This window comes from Strix aluco, chromosome 3, assembly GCF_031877795.1.
Source record: "Strix aluco isolate bStrAlu1 chromosome 3, bStrAlu1.hap1, whole genome shotgun sequence".
Taxonomy (NCBI): domain Eukaryota; kingdom Metazoa; phylum Chordata; class Aves; order Strigiformes; family Strigidae; genus Strix; species Strix aluco.
In genome coordinates, this window is record NC_133933.1 from 70,209,066 (window position 1) to 70,229,635 (window position 20,570).

Below are 20,570 nucleotides of genomic sequence, written 5' to 3' on the forward strand. Positions count from 1 at the left end.
GCTTTGTTTGTGTACAACAGCAGCTGCACCAGAGCCCTGATGTTTCCACAGGAGTCCCCAGTACCGCCATAACCACTGCAACTCCACTCATGGTTGCAACGGAGGGAGCACAAAGAGGGGGAGACCACTGGCATCAGAACCACCCTGTTGTTCAGCAGCTCCCCTTTGCACTCACAGCCCATCTGAAAGAAGTTAGGGTCACAGCCACCTGACTATAACAGTACTCACATACACAGAGCTGTCCCACATTGCAGAATAAGAGAGTTTGCCCCCACAGCTTTTTTCCATTCTTACCTGGTTGTATACATGTTTCCCGGTAATCTAAGCAGCAGTTTCCAAGCTTGACACAATCTCTATCACAACGGCAACTTCCAAAGGTCCTTTCAAAGCAACGACCTTTGCAGGTTTTCACTGTAATATTGGATAGTGTTAGATGTCAGTGGCTGATCTCAAATCAGTCGGCATGCAGAAGAAATTAATAAGGTCAACGTGTACAATGACACAGTTGGTCATTTCACAACTTACAGGATGGTTGCAAAAACAATGACAGCCAAAGGAAAAGGAAAGTCTTGATCCAACTAAATGTTTATTTCCTCTTACTGAATAAAAATAATTTTTCATCATATGGAACAAAGGGTTCTGTTCTGTTTTAACAAGAACATGGTGTTTCATTATTGGCAGAAACAAGTAAAACAAAAGACTATGATTCTAGTTGTGACGGTCCCTGCCTTTCTGTATCACCAGAAGATACAAGTACAGTCATTCAGACTATGGAAGATGTCTATCAGAGGAAATCTGAACCTAGGTTTTCAGTAAGGGTGCCCTAAACAGTGAAATGCTTTTCCAGAGAACACTGATCTTCATTTTCACGTCTGACAATGTTCCACTTTCTATAAATAATTAAACATTAATTAAAATCTAGACTGAATTAAAATCTAGACTTGCATTGGCTATGCTCGCAACTTTCCCATGCTCATGCCCAGTTTGAATGACAGTCTTCATACAAGTCAGGGGAACTGAAGAGGCCCCAGTTCCACATCCCGCTGTACCACGGTTAAGGTACTATCTCAAGACACAGGAAGGGCTGTTCCAAACCAGACACAGGAGATACAAACTTGAGTGTACTGCTCACTGGTTTAATTTTTGTTCAGTTTTAATGTAAAAAAAGGCATATCATTCTTCCACTAGACTGGGTTGCCTGGGAAAAAAAAAGAAACTGGTGATGTGAAGCATTAACAACATTTAAGTAGTTGGTCAGTCTGCTTCATCCTGTGCAATCACCAGAATGGAATGAGGTAAATCCTTCATTTGGCTCCTTTTCTTAAGAATCTTGAGGTGTGTGATAGTAGGAAAATGAGATAATAATAAGCCAATATTGCAAAGCTGTAATAAAATGAGAAAAAAACAGATTCTAGAGGGAAACTGATAAACCAAATTTTAGTTAAAAATCATTGTAGGACTGTTTGTTTAACAGATCAGCTTTGGGAGCAACTATCTAGAATAATTGCAAAGTGAAGCTTGATTTCTTAAAATATCTTTTGTAACATTCTACCTGAAGAAACTTCACCATTGAAAAAAACCACATATTTTTCAGGACAGAAAACAGCCAGAGGAATTCCACAAGGAATGTTTTCAGACTACAATTCTAACCAGTACAAAAATAACTTTTTTCCCCATAATTGACTGGAAAAGATGAAAAACAAATGTTCCAGGACAACATGAAATAGAAATTGTTGGTTTGTTGGTTTTGGGTTTGTTTTTTTTTTTTTTTTTAATAGCGAACTGAGAAAAGCCAGCCATGTGACATCACCACAGTGACAGCTGTGATACATGGAAGCTGCCAGACCAGGCACTGAGTGCCAGGATCAGTTTACCTCTCAAGTGAGTACACACAAGTACTAAGTACACCTGAGGTTTATTTCCCGGTATTTTCATTTCCCTCTAACTGAAACTGCTTCAAGCAATGCATCCAATCCTCCTCCTGCAGGAAGAAAGGGTGGCATTCTGATAATATCAAAATTAATTTACAAAAAGGAAAAAAAGGAAATAAAGAGGAATTGCTTTGAAATATTACTAAATAAAAGGCATATTAGTTACCATCTTTTGAACAGCTAGGCTTCAGGCCAAATATACATCCTAGGATTGTCGTTAACATGCAGACACAGAGTACCTGTGGGACAGGAAGAAAAAGAAAGTAACCTTAAGTGACCACTGAATGGTTTTGAAAGCCCTCATTTTCTCTATAATGCTATACAATTGTACTGAAATTGATAAACATGCAGATTGGGAGGCTGATTTCACTGCTTTCATGAGCAGTTTCACTCACACTAGTAGTTATGTTGTTTGCAATTAATTACTGGTGCATGACCATGAATATTCTCAAGACTGGGCCTGTATACTTCATTTCTTATCAAGTTATTTAATGTAGACATGATGATATATATCTCTCTCACGAACAAAAAATTAAGATGTTTATGGTTACACTTCTATCAGTTTTATAAAAAAACGTTTGTTGTTCCCTTTCCTTCCTCCTAGGTTGTTCTAAGAAGGTGAAGTGACGTTTTGCCATTGACCACAGACTACAAACAGTAGTCATGGCTCTTAAGTGATACCTATAATTTTCTTAGGCAGAAAAAACCTTTTCCCGCTTCCTAGTATCCAGTTCATACTACATGTTGGTCCATACCATGGTAAGCAACTGTGGGATGTCGTATTAGACTGACCAGTGTCTTACACTGACCAGAAGCTATGGCCATGTTTATTTTGGATTCTGAATGCATTGAAGTTACCAAACAAGAACCATATTGTCCTTGTCCAGCATTTTAGGGCAAGATCTAATGCCTACACAAATACAGGGAAAGATTCCTCTTGATCTCATTAAGTACTGGATTTGGTCCATAAACTCTTTAGGAAAAGTGTATATATTATCAACATATATACAGTAACTAAAGAATCTGGGAAAGCCAGCAATGCGCTTATGATGGCTATTCTATTCAAGTGTAGAATGTAACATGGTAGTTTGCCACAAGTCCTGAAAGAGAAGGCATTGTAATACTTTCTTATTTCAGAAGTATTTGGGGAGGTATGAGAGAATGTACATGTCACCTTTCCAGTCATTGTTTTCTGAGGAAAAATTGCTTTCAAACAATACTTCAATAACTTTATTTACATGCCTACACAAAGTCTCTCCCTTTTTTCCTCCTCCACCATCAGCAAAAGCTGCTGAGCCAGTCTTTTGAGTATGCCTGAATCATGTTGTGATGTGGCAAAAATTCATCCCATTTTAAAATGCACCTAATTATTTCTCAAGCTTACCTTTTTAAAGACTGCAAGCACTTGAGCAAATAAAAGTTATTTATGTTGTTTCTAACAAATATACAGTTCATTATACAATTTTTTTCACTAAGCAGTTAATGAAGACAGTAAGAAATTTCTGGAATGTGCAGCATTGAAATTCAGGTATTATTTTGGACTTTGAAGTTCAGTATTAATCAATATCAAAAATATTACATTTATAGCATTCATAAAAAAGGGAATTCTAGACTGGACCTGATGAAACTTTGGTCTAGAATTCTGAACCAGGCAAGTCTGGAATCTTAGATTTTTCAATGTAATAGAAATAAGTACTTTTTGAGTTCAAATCTATCTTTGAATTGACAAGGAAAGAAGGAGAAAAACTCTAGCATTATCGGTGCACACAGATACACTACAACTGACAGAAAGGTGCAAGTCTCCATTAATTCAGCTGTCAAGAATAAACACAACTGCTAGAGCTCTGTACTTGCCTTTTTTATTTTTAACAGCATACTAACATGTGCAGTATCAACAACATTTTCTGTTAAGTCAGTATCAACAGTATTATCTTCCACATAAATTAATCTGGACCTTTGAAATATAACCTAGATGAGAGCACGTGCACAGCTAGGTAGGTAGCACATCAAACAAGATGCCAAAGCCCAGCAAAATCAATGGAGAGAGCAAATCCTGTTATTGTCCTAATTAAATTACGAATTGGTTTGTTTTTAAAAAGCCAACTTGAGAGCATTTTATTTAAGGGTGATGATATATTGCTTCTCTACTCCCACCAGGCCCTGCTACTAAGATCAAAGAGCAGAATGTCCTCTGACAAGTAACCACAAACACACTTTAAGGCAAACAAAAACCACATCTACTCTATCCATAAGAGCTTTATTCTCATCTCTTCAAATAGCTACGTGACCTATGGGACTTATGACACCTAAGACATCCTTGTAATGAAAACACTGCAGTGCCACTAAATGGACTAATAATATTCCTTTATGGAGCTTCAGTGTAGGTAATGCATGTTTAAAACCAAGGAATTTGTGACACCAAATCAATATAAAATCTAAATAAAACCCACTCCAAAGTGGTAGCATTATAATACTTCCCAGCTAAAATTGGTAAATTCTCACTAAAGTTTTCACAAATAATTCCTGAGATTTTGGCACCAAATGTTACAAAATCAGTTTTGTATTGTATTCCAGATTTTCAGTTTTACACTTCCCAGAACATAATTAATTTCAACAAGCAAAAACATGAAAGGATTATGTTCACTGAGGCATATGAATGTTCTTTTGAGTAGGAAATACAACAAAATGGTAATGCTACTTGATGCAGTAGTGCAACTTGTGTTTCCTGCAACTAATACTCCAGAAACCTCATAGCATCACAAACCACAGCATACTACAAACCAGTTCAATTCTCAAATTTCTTATATATACATAAGGGAAAACACGGTCCAGGACCTTACCTGATATACTATGTCCACCTGTAATAAATGAAGATCTGGGAACTTCTATTGACTCATTACATCCAAGCCTTTGCTTTCTTAACATTAGCCCCACTACTTTAAATTTTGTTCTTAAAAATATTTTACTGCAAAATACTAAAGCTTCCCCCCCGCTTTTTTTTTTTTTTATTCTTTCTTTCTCTGACATTTAATAAAGAAGATTCACAAAAATGGCAAGCTTAGAGGTAAAGTATTTGACAATGTTCTGGGACAGCCAACCTCATGTAGTGGACTATACCTTGCAATTACAGTTTAGCATTTAAGGCTTTGAATCAAAGCTTTATCTTGAGCCTGAATGACTTCAGTCATATAGACATTATCCATGCAAATTGAACAAATGTTCAGCTGGAACAATGTGGAGCAACTAATACTGGCCAAGAGCAGCAGCAGTCCTGACTAGGCACAGTAAGAGGTGTTGCACTAGTAGTTGCTCTATTGTCAGTGGAAAGGCTCTAAGATTACCAGCTCTGCAGATGACAAGGAATATTCAAACTAGCTTTAAAGGTCACCCAGGTACAGAAAGTCATCTTGCTGCTGCAGCTCAAATGTGGACTAATTTACTTTGCTTCTTGCTATATGGGACCTTGTTGCAGCAGGTAGGTTACTACTATAACCTGAAATATTTTACATACAGGTAGCTCAGGTTTGGCATGTTGCAGTCTGCTGTGTAAAGATTATATTTTTTTTAATCTAAAGACAAGTAGCTGCACATGTAGTTTAAGGTTTACTATCAAGAACCTTATTAGAACTCTGCAGCATCCTGCTGCAAGCAGACTCAAATCTCTAGCTACTACCACACTGTCAACCTATCACCTGCCTTAAAGATTTAGTCTGTCTTTTTAAACAAAATGAGAAAAATCTTACCTGTTCTCTCTCTCTCCCATAGTCTTCCCCTCAAAAGAGAAAGGTGCAATTAAGAAAGAGTATGGGAATCCAACATTTAGTAAGAAGGCAAATAAAATTAAAGAACCCAGCCTTGTTATACACAGAAGTAGCACATGAATTTTTTATGATCTGTAACTTGAGAGATTGCTAGGACAAAATGTCAGATATGGTTTTAATATAGTATCTGAGAAAAGTTTTTAAACCAACACAGTAACAAATGCAGAGAAGAAAGTGTCCTTCTTTGTTTTAAAAATATTTTTCAGAAAGTTTGTTTTGGAATCAAAAACCATTGTCATCTAGGGATGAATCTCTGTCCCATCACTGCTTCCTTTACGTGGGAGGAAGCAATAAAAGCTCTGCTTTGTAAACATTATAGTGGTTGGGAATAGGTGGTTCAGTGTCTGGAAAACTGCAATCCTGAAAACATTTCAAAAGCCTTTTATTTTGAGCTGGGCAGATGGAAATATGATAACATGGTTAGAGAGCAGAATCATTTCCGTCACTCATCTCTAGAACTGCAGTTGAAGAGAATTTCTCAGATTACTTGAGGGAGCTGGAAGGGCCACCAAGCATGCAGGCTGCAGACACTGGATCCCAAAGAGACTTGTCAACTGTACGTGTCTTAGCGACATACAAAGAAATCTCTCACTAACCTTAGCTAGTGTCACCTTTCCTTTACCATCTTATTTTACTCTTCCCTGGCACAGTCAATGCTACTGCCCCTTCCTTTTCACTCTTCCCTAACTCTGTCCATCTCCCCTACTCCTGCTCTACTCTTCTGTTCTCCTTTTTCTTTGCAAAGAATGCATTGATATTTCTTTTAAGGAATAATCATTCTGAGTTAAGTTTCTTTCTGTGTTGATCTTCCTCACTCTTTGCCTACCATGTACTCAGTTGCTTTCCATCTTCCTTTCTTCATCCCTGGTGTTCCGAGGCCAACAAAACTTGTCACTCCAAAGTTTAAGGCATCCATTAACAGCTACACATTAACAAAGAAGCAATGCAAAGCAATGGTTTTCCATTCTCATCTCCATGATTGACTCCCACAGTTGTGTCATGTCTATCCACGAAGGGAGAACATCTAGACTGGGTCTGTAGGGCCAGTATTACAAAAACCCCATGGAATTTTCCAAAAACACTGAGGACTGTGAAGGGCATGCTATGTTTTCACTGGTTTGTGCATCTAGAATAGATGACTAACTACCTGGACCTTAGCACTGAAATATCTTTGACAAAAACCGTGATCTGCAAAAATGTAAAGAACACAATAATAAATAATGAATTGCAAATAAGAATGAAGTTGCCTTCTGCCTTTAAAAGGGCATTGTTAAAAATGCAGAAAGCACACTGTACAGAGGAAAAAAAATCTTATCTACACTTGCCAGGGGAAGTGGAACACTTATTCATACTTGTAAAAAGTTATTTTTAAACAGGGATAACCCTAAGAGATCAGTTTTATTCAAAAGAAGGGGAAACTTAATGAAGTTTACTTAACTGAAAGGTGGATACTTCACTCACACCAGTACAGCTGTATACCTAAATATATCACATTTAAAAAAAAAGTTATCAGCACTGAAACAAGTGCACCACCTACTTCTTGCACCACTCATCTCTTCTTTCCACGTTTGCAAATATTTTTATGCTCTTCAAAGATTTGCTTCTGTTGATCCACATTCCACACCTAGAGCTCAGGAGGAAGAAGAGAGCTACTGAGGCAGCAGGTTCTGGTTGTCCTGAAACACTGAAGGTGACCGACTATCCCAAAGTCAGTGGATAGAAAAGCTGGAGCTTATGTCCAAAACCTTTTCAGAGCTAAAAAGAAGATTTACTCTAAAAACATATAGGGATTATTGTTTTTCTTCTCAAAGCAGCACACAGAAGGTCAACTCTCGCTGTTTCTGTTGGATGTTCCCAAAAGTGTTATTGAATACTATTGCAACCTAAGGTCATTTGAAGGACAAGACTGCTTTAAAGGTAGCTCACACCACTGTAAGATATTATAAAAAGCCTTCACAAAGCTTACCAAAGAGTGATAACTGTTCATTCAGCAGGGAATTATCAGCAGAAGATACTATCATACTATAGATCTCTAAATACCTTCCAAAACTATTCAAGCATCTGTTTTTTAACAAGAAAGAGACATATAGAACAGAGTTACCACCTGTCAGCTAAGATCTAAAATATTTTTGTTATTTTTTGCTTGTCCAACTGCATAAATACATATTCTCCTGGAAGGCATTAACACATGAACTGTTATCAAAGCACACACATTTTACACTGGCTGTTTTGTTTTTCAATGCATTTTACATCACGGAAGAATTTAGAGAGAAACTAAAGTACAACTATATGCTAGCCAAAAAGAAGAGAAAATACAACCTCTGGTTAGATTCCCAGAAAACAGATAGCAGCTGACCCTGCTATTTAATCTGCAGGTAGGTTTTTGTAAAAACTTAAGAATAACCAGGACTGACAAACTGATCTTTATTTACAAGGGAAAAAAGTGATATTGTGCTTTCAAACACAATTCTTTTATTCAGCACAGCAGACTACAAACACAGAACAAAGACCACCACATGCCATCTGCTTTAGTGACAACCACATATGAATACACGGTTACACAGAAAGAGAAGAAACTGTCAGTATTATGCCAAGTCAAAACTGCTGTTCAAGCAAGTTGCACTTGAGCCGTGAATAAAAGCAAAACAGGAGAAGAAAATATGGCCTTGAGCCATCTTCATGCTCTTCCTATTCCAAAAATACCTTTTCAAGAATAAAGCTAAAGCCCTTCCAATTTATAATGCTGTCATGAGAGTTGCAACAAGAACAGTGTAAAAAGGGGGCTACTTCTACTGGGTACCATAATATCACTAAATATACCAAGTAAGCCTATATTCACCTCCATTTTTCCCCAGCATCATGACAGTAACATTCAGCTAGGCAGGAATCACAGAATCATCTAGGTTGGAAAAGACCTTGAAGATCATCCAGTCCAACCATTAACCTAACATTGACAGCTCCCAACTACACCATATCCCTCAGCACTATGTCGACCCTACTCTTAAACACCTCCAGGGATGGGGACTCCACCACCTCCCTGGGCAGCCCATTCCAACGCTTAACAACCCGTTCTGTAAAGAAATACTTACTAATATCCAGTCTAAACCTTCCCTGGCGCAACTTGAGGCCATTCCCTCTAGTCCTATCGCTTGTTACTTGGTTAAAGAGACTCATCCCCATCTCCCTGCAACCTCTTTCAGGTAGCTGTAGAGGGCGATGAAGTCTCCCCTCAGCCTCCTCTTCTCCAGACTAAACAACCCCAGTTCCCTCAGCCGCTCCTCATAAGACCTGTGCTCCAGACCCTTCACCAGCTGCATTGCCCTTCTGTGGACACGCTCGAGTAATTCAATGTCCTTTTTGTAGTGAGGGGCCCAAAACTGAACACAGGAATAGAGGTGTGGCCTCACCAGTGCAAAGTACAGGGGCAAGATCACTTCCCTGTCCCTGCGGGCCACGCTATTTCTGGTGCAAGCCAGGATACCATTGGCCTTCTTGGCCACCTGGGCACACCGCTGGCTCATGTTCAGCCGGCTGTCAATCAACACCCCCAGGTCCCTCTCTGACTGGCAGCTCTCCAGCCACTCCTCCCCAAGCCTGTAGAGCTGATGGGGGTTGTTGTGGCCCAAGTGCAGCACCCGGCATTTGGCCTTATTGAAACTCCTACAGCTGGCCTTAGCCCATCGCTCCAGCCTGTCCAGATCTCTCTGCAGAGCCTCCCTACCCTCGAGCAGATCAACACTCCCACCCAACTTGGTGTCATCTGCAAACTTACTGAGGGTGCACTCAGTCCCCTCATCTAGGTCATCAATAAAGATGTTCAACAGGAGCAGCCCCAAAACCGAGCCCTGGGGGACACAACTCATGACCGGCCGCCAACCAGATTTAACTCCATTCACCACAACTCTTTGGGCCCAGCCATCCAGCCAGTTTTTTACCCGGTAAAGCGTGTGCCCATCCAAGCCGCGAGCAGCCAGTTTTGCCAGGAGAATGCTGTGGGAAACGGTGTCAAAGGCCTTACTGAAGTTAAGGTAATCAACATCCACAGCCTTTCCCTCATCCAATAAGCAGGTCACCCTGTCATAGAAGGAGATCAGGTTTTTCAGGCAGGACCTGCCTTTCATAAACCCATGCTGACTGGGCCTGATCATCTGGTTGTCCATTATATGACTTTTAATGGCACTCAAGATGACCTGATCCATGACCTTCCCTGGCACCGAGGTCAGACTGACAGATCTATAGTTTCCTGGATTGTCCTTTCTGCCTTTCTTGTAGATGGGTGTCACATTTGCCACCCTCCAGTCCAATGGGGCCTCCCCAGTTAGCCATGATTTCAGTTAAATCATGGAAAGCGGCTTGGCGAGCACATCTGCCAACTCTTTCAGCACCCTTGGGTGTAACCCATCCGGTCCCACAGACTTGTGTGCATCCAAGTGGCGTAGCAGGTCTCTGACCACCTCCTCTTCAGCTGTGCTGACCTCAGTCTGCTTCCCCTCCCCATCTCCCAGCTCATGAGGCTGGGTGTCCAGGGAACAGCCAGTTCCACTGCTAAAGACTGAGGCAAAGTAGGCATTGAGCACCTCAGCCTTTTCCTCATCCTTAGTTACCATGTTTCCCTCTGCATCCAATAAAGGAGGGAGATTTTCCCTAATCCTCCTTTTGCTGTTAACGAATTTATGCAAACATTTTTTATTATCCTTAACAGCTGTAGCCAAGTTGAGCTCTAGCTGTGCTTTGGCTCTCCTAATGTTCTCCCTGCATAACTTCACTACATCTTTATAGTCTTCATGAGAGACCTGGCCCCTCTTCCAAAGGCAATAGATTCTCCTTTTGTCCTTGAGATCCAGCCAAAGATCCCTGTTTAGCCAGGCCGGTCTCCTTCCCTACCTGCTTGTTTTTCGGCACACGGGAACAGCCTGCTCCTGTGCCTTTAAGACTTCGCTCTTGAAGTATGTCCAGCCTTCCTGGGCTCCCATATCCTTCAAGGCAGCCTCCCAAGGGATTTTGTTAACAAGTTAAAGTTAGCCCTCCGGAAGTCTAAGGAGGCAGTTTTACTAACCCCTCTCTTTGTTTCTCCATGGATTGAAAACTCAATCATCTCATGATCACTGCACCCTAGACGGCCTCCAACCTTTACTTCCCCCACAAGCTCTTCCCTGTTCACAAGAAGCAGGTCCAGGAGGGCACCTTCCCTGATTGGCTCACTCACCATCCTTGTGAGGAAGTTATCCTCCACACATTCCAGGAACCTCCTGGATTGTTCCTCTCTGCTGTGCTGTGATCCCAGCAGATACCCGGGAGGTTAAAGTCCCCCACAAGAACAACAGCAAGTGACGGCGAGATTTCTCCCAACTGTTTATAGAAAGCTTCATCCACCTCACTGCTTTGGTTGGGAGGTCTATAGCAGACTCCCATAGCAAAATCTGCTTTATCAGTCCTTAACCTAATCCAAACACTCTCAACCCCGTTATTACTATACTTGATTTCTGATCTGTCATAGCATTCTCTTACATACAGGGCCACTCCACCACCTCTCCTTCCCTGTCTATCCCTCCTGAAGAGCTTGTAGCTATTGATTGCAGCACTCCAGTTGTGTAAGACACATCGACCTTAAAGAGCAAGTGGAAAAATCCTGTAAAACACTAAAAATGTAAGGAGTGTCAGAAGTTGCAGAAGCACAGAGTGGTACAGGAAGAAGATGGGACGAATAATGTTTTAAAGCTATTCACTATGGGTCTTTACTAAGCATAATGGTATCAATCACAGGCACATCTTCAGCCCTGAATCCTTTGGCCATTTTCCTGAAACAAAGGCCAGGGCTGACAGAGAGGCTGTTATTTACCTCTGCACCCTTTGAATATAGTCCCTAAAAAAACAAAAGGCAGGCTATCAAATTTTCATGCTTTACAACATGGAAACATATTTCAGCCTGAAAAAGACTCAGGAACTGGCCCACTTGATCATGCCAGAGACAAACAGCAGAATGGAAGATAAATAGCTGAGTTTGATTATTGACTTTTGTGCAAGCAGCTCTAACATTATACTTTTTGTTATTTTATGAACAACAAACAAACAAAAAACCTTTAACACATACTTGTACCCAAATACTACCACATATTAGAAGGCAATTATATAGGTTGACTTGCCTAGATGCCATTACACAGCAGAACTAGGACAAGGTTCACACTCATCTGACTTTCTTCAGAAATGCAAACATTAAATCTTTTCTCATTGTTTCCCTTTTCCTCCATAGCTAACTTATTCAGTGTTGAACAGTTAAACAATAGCCTATCTGCCAAAAGTCTTTATTTTTAATATTTTCCTTTGCCCTCTACCACATCCCATTTACAACAAAATCTACTGCTGTCTTATAAGTACACTTAAAGGAAACTTTTTATACAGTTGACCTGTACAACACCTGTGCAGAAAAGTATTTTTTGCTTTTCAGTGCAAAAAGTTCATTTTTACTTTGTTTTGATATATTTCCTGTCCTATATTCAAAATAACATTCCAATATTGATCACTGTAAAATAGCTTCTCTGAAAAATCCTATCTACTACAGTTTCATCCAAATTCCATCAGACAGAAAATTCTTTAAAACAAGTATTTATCCACTGCCCATAGGATATGGTCACAGTGATGTTTGCCAATATATTAATTTCTAATACCAGCTCCAAGATGAGAAACTTTTCATACCTTTCATGTTTTCAAAGCCTTTAATTTGTTCCATTCCTCCTTTCAGCTGAAAGCAACAAAAACATAGCTTACACAGCAACTCAAATCAGAACAATTCACTCCTTGTGTAATTCTACTGATATTAGTGAAAGAATGCCAAGGAAAAATTTTGAAGAACCAGAGTTGGAAGGAAGCCTTGCATAATTTTTATATCTTTGGCCTTGCCTGAAATCCAACAGTTTTAGCACAACAACTAAGTTATTCTGAATTCAAGTTAATAATTATCTCTACAGAAAGTCTATCAATTGAAACTGTTAACGTATTCCTTATTATTTTAGTATCTGAAAGCCTTGCAGAACTACATGGAGGTGGTGTCCAGACCAAAGGCACACTTTCCCCCTCCCAGGAGTTTGGCTGCCTGTGTTTGTGGACAGTTCTCCAATTCTCTTTCAGCTGTTGAGAGCACTTTTTGGGAAACCTCAACCAGCCTTGAAGGCAGCTCTTCAACAAAAAGCTAGAAGAAGCTCAGCAGAGTCACTCCCTCACCTTGTTTCAGCCAGCACTTGCCACTGTCCCCTGTCTGAGCTCTGTCACAGCCACACTGAAGCCACTTGTCCATCCTGGCCAAGCACCCTATTGACCCTGACCCTAACTCACAGACTTTACTTTCTTCCTTGACCTTGGACCAGCAATCTAGACCATTGGCTGAACCTGGTTAGCATCCCCAAACCTGCTTTGCTCACCTTGCTCAGGTATGGTGAGACTGTCCCTTTTCAATGAGGCCATTGCCTGTGTCTGCTCCGTTACCACACCTAGATACAGTTTTACCTTCTCTTTCAGCACAACCTACCCTCATCTGGTGCTTGACAGGTAGGCAAAGACTATTACTGCAAAATTAAAGTAATGAAAACCCTAAGGTGTGGATAGAGTCAGAGCTCTGAATGCTCAAGCAGGAAGCTTGAGCACGTGACACTAATCACGGTCCCAGTCACTCGTTTGTTTTGCCTGATGGACAAAATGGCTGATCCTAGCACACTACAGCCTCATCCCTCATCAGATAATCTACACTCAAATTCCTAGGCACAACATGGATGTTTTCAGGCAGGGAACCAGCCAGCAGTGTTGACAGAAGCACACAAGTCACACAGCTGGGTGTACTTCAGCCTGTTCCAAGCTTTGCACTCCAGCTGGGGCCCAGGAAGCCAGAAGCATTCACTGCTTCTGAGGGGTGACCAAAACCTCCCAGATGGCTTAAATCCTCCAGCTCAGCTACATAAGAGAGCAACACACAGCCTGCCCTACACTCCACAGTTTTGTCTATGATGGAAGCAATACCTAAACTACCCAGCTCAAAGTGAACTGAAGTATGCTTAGCAAAGTCCCAATCACACCTTTAACTGTGACACAGCCACATTCAAAGCCAATGTAGTTTGGCAATAAAATTTAAAATGAGTTCCAAGTACAATTCCAAACAAAGGTGGTCTCTACTCTCCCTTGGGGAAGATTTTTATATAAGTGGAATTTTTTGTTGTGGGTTTTTTTGTTTGGATTTGTTTGTTTGTTTTAAGTAAAAAGGCCTTGTATAAAGCTTCAATTCCTGCAAGCATTTCTTTGAATAATATTTTTTATTTCATACCAGTTTCTGTCATCTAGGGTAGGATATGCTGACTAGTTCTGTGAAGTGCAAGTAAAGCAAGAATACAAATTAACCCTGGAAATCCTTCAGAGTTAAAATGGCTGAATATTTCTTAACTTTTTATTGTATGAGATCAAGATTATGATTTTTGTCTTCGATACCCAGCATGAAGGTAACGACTTGAAGAGTAAAGAAATTGTGGGTTGACAGCTCCCGGCATATAATGAGAATTATCTGCAAAGTCTTCCTTGAAAAATGAGTTGACTGAGGAAAAACATTAGAAGTTATAATGATCTTAAAATTCACCAAAACCCAAATTTTCTTTTGATGGATTAAATTGAATAACAATGTATTTATAGCTACAATTGTATTGTAGTTAGATGCATTTAAGCAATATCAACAGCAAATGCAATACAAAAATCTTTTGTCAAACACCAGTTTTTATTGTGCCTTCAGAATTCAAAACAAGCCACCATTGGAGCTGGAGAGCTGTAATGTTGATGAAAGACAGCAAGATACTTACTGTAAAACATCCTTGTTTCCAAACATTGGAATAGAGCTTCCTACAAAATATTAAAATATTGGAGATTGGCCAAGAACTGCTGCAACATTTCTGAACCCAAAGAGCTTCAAGGTCTATTTAAACTATGGCCATCCTGTCACTGTCATTTTTTTACTTCATATTTCACCAGAAAATATTTGATGCCAAAAAAAGTTAAATTGCGTAACAGTCAGCTACTTTAATATTACTTGTTAAACTGTGTGGAGTTTCTTGGAACACAGAAGTCCCACCTAAGCTCAAACCAGCACTCTCACAGGAGAAAGTAATTTCAGCAAGGACTACTTTCCGTTACTGAAAAAGAAGAAAAAGGGCAAAACAGTACAAAAAGGCTAAAATGGAAAGATTTGCTGAGGGCCAGAAAAGATTAGAGGAAAGACTGAACATGGCACCCAGGTCTCACAAACTCAGGGACAAAGTACAGTGTCCTTGAATCCAGTGCTTAAGAACTGACTGATACCCACAAAAATACCCACACCAAAGTTGGCTGAAGTCAATAACCATGTCCCAAATCACAGGGTTTGGGCATGAACACTTTCTTATCATTGTCTTTCCTCTCCTCACATGAGTTACATTAATTCCTGAGCCTGTATGATGAGCACAAAGGGAAAATCCATGAGTTTGGAAACAGCTTTCAACACAGTCCTTCCCCTGGGAATCAAGACCCCATTGCAGCAACGGTGGAAGACAAAGGAGTTCATCCAGTGATCACACCCCTCTCAGGAGCCTGAACTCAAGAGCAGAACATTCTCTTGAAGGGTCTTGACCAACACACTACTTTGACAAGTCCAACTCATTTCTCACCTGCTCTCACTAACTGCTCCCCATCTTTCCTTCTCCAACAGCAGATGTAGAAGAGAAGGTAAGATTAAGCTGACAAGTATATTAAATAAAACAAATAGATATTTTGCAACTTTTCTGGAGAAAGAATATAGAAATGCATTATTACGAAAAAGTACTAACCTATACAAAGGTTTGGGCATCCTCAAACATATTTAGGAGGAAAACCATCTGCATTAAAACAACCAAACATGCATACAATCTTCCAGACACCTACATAAGAAAAGGTTGTTTCCACACCTTCATCTCTGTGGGGGAAGAAAACACAAACCAAATAAAAAACAAAAACAAGCCTACAGCTGTCTCCAAAATCCTGACACAGCACACCTATCTTTCCCTGTACGAGGAGAAAGTCAGCAGCTATGGGTTATTTTGGAAGATAGTGGTGAAAAAATTTCAGGACTCTTATCTAAAATATCTTGAAAGCCAATGGATCTCTCCTATAGTTAGATTCCCTCCTGACCACAGCAGTGGCAGATACTAGTTGAAGAGAGATACTCTTCCTTGGTCTGAGATCATCTCATTTATCATTTATGGGGGTTTGTGATTCAGATCTTACACACTTAATATTGAGACCAATGGACAGCTGGAAATGGATTTATAGTATCATAAGGCTAGAAAGGACCTCAAGAGATTTTTAGACCCGTCTCTTGCCCAAAGTTGGGTCAAAACTGAATTCAGACCTGGCTGCTCAGGGCTTTATGCTGTTGAGTCTTGAAAATTTCCAAAGGTGGAGACAACATAATCTCTCTGTGTAACCTGCTCCAACACTTCATTATCTTCACAGTGATTTTTCCCCACCATATCCACTAAGAAGCTCTTGTTTCAGTTTATTGCCACTGTCTCATTCTCCCACTGTGCATATCAGTACAGAGCCCAGTTCCATCTTCTTGATGATGTCCTCGGAAGTATGGGAAGGCTGCTGTTAGGTGCTCCCCACCCAAGCTATCTCTTCCCCAAACTGAACAAGCCCAGGTCCCTCAGCCTCTCCTCATGAGGACAAGAGCTCCAGGCCCAGACCACCTTGGTGGCACTGCTGAAGTCGCTCTAGTTGGATTATCTTTCCTGTACTGGAGGGCCCCAGCCTGGACATAGTATTCCAGGTGGGATCTAACAAGCGCCGATTATAGGGAAAGAAAAAATTTCTCTTGATTTACCAGTCCCTGAATAGAGCCCAGCACACTTAACTTCCACTGCTAGATAAAGAGACAACCCAGATCAGTGCAGAGGTTCCCAAGGGCGCCATCTTTATCATGGTATCCTTCACTGGCTTCAGTTCAGTGATGATTACAGGGCCTTGTCCCACCCACTGCCTTAGTCTGATCCCCAGGCTGATAAGAAAGAGTTCACTAAACATCCAAAAGAAAAAGTAAGGAAACCTACAGGAGTGCAACCACATATCCTGGACTGCTTCTCACTGCATCTCCAACCAGCTGGAAAACACAGAGCAGCTTTCTAGGAGTAGACACCAAGAAGACTGTCTTAATGAAAAAAGTACAAGGAAAAGATAATCCCAGACATACAAAATATTTTAAAGTGTATTCCCACAGCACTTTTTAGAACTTCACAATTTATTACCTTTATGCACTCTGAAATGCTTGAGTTACTCTTTAGAGGAAACTAACATACTTTGAATGTCTCAGCCTGAACCTTACCTGGAATTTTTTGACAAATTTTTTTCATTAACAATTCTCAAGTTGCAAAAACTCCTTAGGAAATTGTCTAACAAAAGTGTCAGTTTGAAGGAGTTCTCCACTTCTGACAAAGAAAGCCTGAAACTGTCAAAAAGAAACATTGTCCATTTTGTTACTTTTCTCCTCAATGTTTAGGCTGTTATAAACCCATGGAAAAATTTATTTTAATGGAATGAGTGAATCAGACCAAAATGTAATGCCTGAGAGTCACTGGCAAGATGGAATAGAAAACCTCAAACCTAAGCAAGAGTTACACTGCTCTTGGGCAGCAGCATGCTGCTCAGTCACACAACAGCAGTGGGTGAGCCTGGAGAGACTACAGCCAGACAGCTCGTTGGGCTTTGAGGGACAAAGGTATGAGCTCAGAAAATTGGCAAGACACTAAATGAAGAGGTGTGCACAGAAATTACATAAATGGATAAAAGGATTACCATCTCTCATGATTACTCAAAAGCTGGATGTTTTCATTCCACTGTCTTGGGGAAGCACCATGGGTTACTAAATCCCCGTGGGTCTGTCCCACCATTTGCAGAATCCTCCCTGTGCAGCTGCAACAGAAGAGAATGCCTGTAGGTATGAAAACCCACAGCCGAACTTAAAATGATACCTGCCACAACTAGCACTGTTAGAAGTGGAGGTGACTCTACACCACTTCCTTATCTATTTACGTGCTCCCTCAACCAATGTGCATCCAGTTAACAACTAAGTACTGCCATGTAACACAGAGGCTTCTGGAGGAACCAACAAAACCCACGGGCAGTTTGCATGGTACAACCTTTTGTAGATGGGAACTCTGCAGTTCCTCTGTATTTGGGCAAGGTTGGCTCACGGATGGAAGCTGGAAACATCAAGGCTGTGTTCACAAATTGTACAGACAATTGTACAGGTGGCAGGCACACTGACAAGAAGTGGGGAATGCAAGCAAGTCTGTACTTTCCAGAAAAAATGAAAAAAGTAGTCCAAGTATTCTCCAATCACCGGAAATGCACTCATCAGTTTTTACAAAAAATTCAACATAAAAAAAATCTGGTTTCAGGTAAGTTTATCTACCCAAATAAAGGAAGCAACAGTGCATCCAACTATGGTAAATGCAGGCAAAGGGAATCTAACGATGTCTAGTCACTTTTATAGTTTCACGTGGCCCAATCCAAAACACCAAGTAGAAGAGTCTATCCCTTTCTTGCATTGGGATGGTATCATCAATGCATCATAAATGCATTGCCTTGTGAGAAAGAACAAATTTACATTTCCAACTCTAGTGTTCCACTTTCCAACACAATGTTTAGGTTAAATATATTCTTGTTTTACTCAATCCAATAACACCTGCAGTATTTGGAAAGTTTTTCAAGTTCTCTCTGAATACTCTAAATTATCTCTGTCCCTGCAACAGCCGAAAACAATATGGCATGGCCATTTATATTTAGAAGTCTTAAATTATTTCTGTATAGATGATGTATATTTCACTCTGACACTTTAGCACAGAATGAACATTTTACCAATTCTCAGGGAGCAGTTGTGGTTTGGAAAATAAAGACTTAATTCAGAAGAGTAACTACTGGCAAACATTTTAAACTTGTGCTCAATTCTAGTCTTTAAGTGGCTATGTATCTCTAATAATTTTATTGTATTAGAGCCTAAAAAGCTCAGACCAACAACATTAGGTTTTGAATAGGATATGACTATTTTCCACTACTACTACCCGTTCCTAAGCATGAAAAAAGCTGAGCTGTTTCCACCATCCAACTGCAATGGCTTTGATGGCAAAACTTAACCTCCTCAGAAGACAACAAAGTAATAAAACAAGCTACAAATTGCTACCTTTATTTAAGAGAACTTTTAATCAGAGTGGGTGCCAAAAAAACTTCGACATGGCAACTACCATAGATCCTTCCATGAATTTTGGTATTCTTATAATGTTCTGACAAACTTGGAAATGCAACTTACCACCCGTTATACTATAAAGTATGACCAACATGTAGTCTCTATGATAAATTGGACGGTTCATTTGAAACAGTAACCAGATTACAAAGCTATAGGTAAATTTGGAAAGGCATCTTGATCCTTATGCTTTAATGCATTGAGAGGGCACTACTTATGGATATGTATACATGTAATAAAGTCTGCTGCAGTTCCACTGAAGCTTCCTTCCAAGAATCCTGCTGATCTTTCACTTCGATAATGATTTTAGCCTCATAATGATCACTCCAGGCAGTCTGGAAGGTCTTATTTTCACATCTCTACAGGGAGGATAATTATAATAGAGCAGCACAGCTAAAACTGGAAATTGACCTACCTGCTAACAATGGCTTTGGCCACCGGGGCTTCCGAACCAGGGCTGAAAGTGGCTCCAAGCAGCACTTGGAGACAAACTTGCAATCCACGGTACTTCAAATTCAGCGAAAAGAAAGTTTTAACACTTCCCCTGTCCTGTCAGCTCTTGAACTCTTTTAAGCTTTTCAGCAGTATTGTCCTGTCTTAACTTGGTTTTGTCTTTCCTGGTGTGTCCCCTACGCCAAACAGCTAAAACCACATGATGGAAGATGGGACAACCACGAACACTACACAAGAATCGAGACGATTCTGAACGCTGTCAAAAGCGCAGAATAAACCACCACAACAGTCACGGACCCCCCTCTCCTGCAGGTCGCTGTCTAGCAGCAGTAACGCCCGCGCAAGCGCCCCGCTCCCGCCCGACGCCAACCCCCAAGGCGGGAAGGCGGGAGCCATCCCTCAGCACGGCGGCCCCGGGCGGCCTGAGGCGCCGCCGCTGCCTGGGGCGGTTTTCCTCTCCCAGACTCCCCAGGAGGCCCTGAAGGCCCCACCACCGGCTCCCCTCCCGTCCCCGAGGGCCCGGGGAGAGGTTTGCCGGTCCCCAACCCCGCGGGGCGAAACACCTGCCCCGGGCTGCACCGCTTCCTCACGCGCCGCCGGCGAGGGCAGCCCCGGGGAAGGCCGCCCGCCGCCCCCGGCCCTTACCAGGGAGAGCACTTTGTAGGTGTTCGGGTCCTTGTTCTTGCCGCCCGGAGCTTTCTCCGGCTCCTCGGCCACCTCCATGGCCGGCAGCATGGGCACGGCCGCAGACGGCAACTCGCCGTCAGCCGCCCCTATCCCACCGAGGTGATGATCCTCATGGCCCTTCCCCGCCGCCGCTTGCTGCCCGTTGCCCTGCATGGTCCCCGCAGCTCTGTCCTCCACCCGCCGTGGCCACGGCTATTAATAGCGTGGCGGCCCGGCCCCGGTCCCGGCTCCAGCTCCAGCCCCGCCCCGCCCGGGAGGGCGGCCCCCGCTCCCCCGCCGACACCCCCGCCGGCCGCAGCGCGGAGGAGGGAGCGGGTCCTTCCCTTCCCTTCCCTTCCCTTCCCGCCCGCCCCGCTCGGCCGCCCCCCACTTCCCGCCCCCTCCCTGCAGGTGAGGGCG

At 41.6% G+C, this 20,570-nt stretch overlaps 1 protein-coding gene across 4 annotated transcripts in view; it reads right to left on the reverse strand.

Annotated features, from left to right (window-relative positions):
- ENPP1 (ectonucleotide pyrophosphatase/phosphodiesterase 1) overlaps positions 1-20,324 on the reverse strand; it is a 61,640-nt gene extending 41,316 nt beyond the window's left edge. Inside the window, exons 1-4 of one of the 4 annotated variants that reach the window (XM_074819081.1) lie at positions 20,130-20,241; positions 19,447-19,538; positions 2,098-2,170; positions 295-411 (exon numbers count right to left, since the gene is read on the reverse strand). In XM_074819081.1, the coding sequence (XP_074675182.1) occupies positions 295-411; positions 2,098-2,155 (175 nt within the window). In that variant the 5' untranslated portion in view covers positions 2,156-2,170; positions 19,447-19,538; positions 20,130-20,241. Of the gene's footprint in view, positions 1-294; positions 412-2,097; positions 2,171-5,674; positions 5,704-6,578; positions 6,628-19,446; positions 19,539-20,129 lie in introns of those variants that run through there. The other 3 variants (XM_074819082.1, XM_074819080.1, XM_074819083.1) reach the window with 3 other exon arrangements.
- Positions 20,325-20,570: the final 246 nt, after the last annotated feature.